The sequence below is a fragment of the Rosa rugosa genome, chromosome 4 (assembly GCF_958449725.1).
Source record: "Rosa rugosa chromosome 4, drRosRugo1.1, whole genome shotgun sequence".
Classification (NCBI taxonomy): domain Eukaryota; kingdom Viridiplantae; phylum Streptophyta; class Magnoliopsida; order Rosales; family Rosaceae; genus Rosa; species Rosa rugosa.
In genome coordinates, this window is record NC_084823.1 from 31,909,543 (window position 1) to 31,912,485 (window position 2,943).

Here is a 2,943-nt window from a genome sequence, read left to right on the forward strand (position 1 = left end):
GTGTTTTTATACTTTAGACTATATTATTGGGTGCCAATAATGTGTTCTAGTTTTACTCAGATTCTATATTTGTTGGTTAATGATCTTTTATTTTCTGTGCAGAGCTATTTTGTACATTTTATGAAGAGTTTCAGTAGTTTTTATTACATTATTGGGTCCCAGTAATATGCGTAGTGGGGGGCAGTAATGTGTTTTAATTGTTATGAAGTCTCTCTCTATTTGTTGTTTTAAGAGTAATTTCGAAGTGCATATGTTGTGTTTTGGTAGTTATGTGCAAATAATTGTGGGGGCAATAATGTCTCTATTGAGGGGCAATAATATCTCTATTGGTGGGCTGTAATAGTGTTGTTCCTCTGTTTTCTTTCAGGATTATGCCTGATTCCCTGGTTGCTAGGTGCATTTATTCAGGAAAAGGTTATATGATTCCTCTGAATCAATGTATGAGCTTTTCCGACTTGTATGAAGATGTTTTCAGTACGTTCCAGTTTTTGCCAGGTGATGTTCTTGAGCTTCAGTATTCACTACCGGGTTGTGAAGTGTGTTTTCTTCGTTCCGATCGTGATTTCCAGATGCTGTTTTGCGGTGCTAGAATACATAATTTAGAATGTGTTGAGATTTCAGTTTTAAAGATGGGTGGAAGTTGCAGCAACACATGTTCAGTGGATAGTCGTTCGGAATTTGTTGATGAGGAAGATTTTTTGGGGGAGGCATTTAGGATTGAAGTTCACAAGTCGTATTTGTTTGATGAGTGGAGTTCCTATATTCATCATGTTGGGGAGAAGTTTCATGGTGCAGCTGAGCTCCGTGAGAAACTCAGGAAGTATGCAATTGCAGTTGGTTTCGAGTTCGTTTTTTTTTTTAGAAATGATTTGGACCGTATTCATGCAGTTTGTTCAAATGTTGGTACTGAAGGCTGTGATTGACATCTTCGTGCTCTTTCATCATCTGCCAATGGTTGCCTTTATATTACGGAGTTGAATAATATTCACACTTGTAAAGGTGTAGTTCGGACTCAAAAGCACAAGTTTCTGGGATCCAAGGTTGTGAAGACTTGCATTGCTGCCGATGTTAGCTATAATCTTTCTCTGAAGCCACGGGAAATTATGAGTAAATTCAAGTCAACATATGGTTTTGATATTTCCTACAAGGTTGCCTTGAAAGCGAAGCATAGTGCTACAGAAGCGATTTATGGTTCCGATGCAGATTCATTCAGCAAGTTATCTTGGTATAAGGAAGCCGTTTTGGAGAGTAATCCGGGCTCTTCTTTTGTGTTGGAAGTTGACCCATCCACTAATCGTTTTCTTAGGCTTTTCGTAGCTTACGGAGGTTGTATTGAAGGCTTCCAATTCTGTCTGCCGGTGTTGTATGTTGATGGAACGTTTGGTAAAAGCATTTACAAGGGTCAGATTCTTTCTGCAACTGGAAGGAATGGAAATCAAGGTAACTTTATAGTTTATTGCCCCCCAATAATTTGTTTATTGGGTACTAGTAGACTGACTTTTTTGTGTTATTTTTTGTGCAGGTTTTTACCCACTAGCCATATGTTTTTGTGACTCTAAGACAAAAACAAATTGGACATTCTTTTTCAAGCATTTGAAGAGTTTACTTGAACCTCAAGGAAGAGTCATCACATTTATTAGTGATCGGGGTACCGGACTGTTGAGTGCTTTCGATAAGGTATTTCCTGGACATCCTCACCTGTTTTGTTACAAGCATTTAGTGGCAAACCTTGCCGCTAAATATAAGGGTAAAAGCAATTCTGTGATGATAGACGAGGTTAAGCAAAAGTTTTTTAAGGTTGCATATTCCTCTACCGAGAAGGAATACCGTTTCAATTTACGGTTGCTTAGGCAAGAGGGTGGGGCTGAGATTATTGACCCATTTCTTGCTGAAATTCCAGTTGAACATTGGTGCCGCGCATTTTATACAGGCGACCGATATGGAATAATGGCCAATGGGATTGCAGAATCATTTAACTCTTGGATTTCACTTGAGCATTTGATGCCCGTATAATGTATGTTGGATCAGACCAGAATTAAGCAAATGGAGCAGATGGGTGAGAGGAGGGATGAGGCACAACGTTGGACGACAGAACTGACTCCCAAAATGGAGGAAAGGCTGAAGGTGTAGATGGAGAAAGCTCGTCCTTTCAGTGTCCATTACTCTAGCCCTGGTGTTTATGAGGTTCGATCTGAATTTTCGTACGTTGTTAACATTTCCGAGCATTCATGTTCATGTGTGAAATGGCAGATCAATTTTTTTCCTTGTCCTCACGGCCTTGCTGCAATACAAGCTGCTTCTGAAAATGTATATCATGATTATATTGATAAGTACTTTAGTGTTGATATGTTCAAGAAGAGCTACAGTTTTCCCATCCGGCCAACAACCAATGTTGATATGTCTTCTTCTGAATCTTCTACTGACTGTATATTACCTCCCCTTGCGAAGAGGCCACCTGGGAGGCCCAGGGTGAAGCGGTTCAAGTCTATTGGAGAGGTCGAAAAGAAGCTGATTCGTTGCGGCCGTTGCGGAAAAATGGGCACTCATAACAAGAAGAACTGCACAGAACCTCTCGTTCAGTAGCAGTACATGATTCTGTAGAGGGTTGATAGGTTTTACAATTTTCTATTGGGGGGCACTAATAGGTTTATTGAGGGCCAGTAATTGTTTATATTTAAGGTCAATGAACCATTATTCTTTTCAGAATTACAAATTTTAACTTTTTTTTTTATTTTGATTCGTTGAAGAGAAATAAAATGAAATTATTAACAGGTTCGAGTTGCAATTATTGGTTGTAGAAGGTTTATTGGGGGCCAATAGATATATTATTGCCCCCTAGTAATCCATGATAATGAGACAACATTTAACTGATTGTAATTGCAAACCGGAACTATACTTTTACAACCTAATTTAACACCCAAAAAATATACATGTGACCATCTT

The 2,943-nt window shown here is 38.8% G+C and overlaps 1 protein-coding gene across 1 annotated transcript; it reads left to right on the forward strand.

The window, feature by feature from the left end:
• Positions 1–371: 371 nt before the first annotated feature.
• LOC133744654 (uncharacterized) lies at positions 372–2,583 on the forward strand. The gene is made up of 4 exons (XM_062172725.1): positions 372–903; positions 1,000–1,440; positions 1,523–2,007; positions 2,251–2,583. The coding sequence occupies exons 1-4, from the start codon at positions 372–374 to the stop codon at positions 2,581–2,583; spliced, it is 1,791 nt and encodes a 596-aa protein (XP_062028709.1).
• Positions 2,584–2,943: the final 360 nt, after the last annotated feature.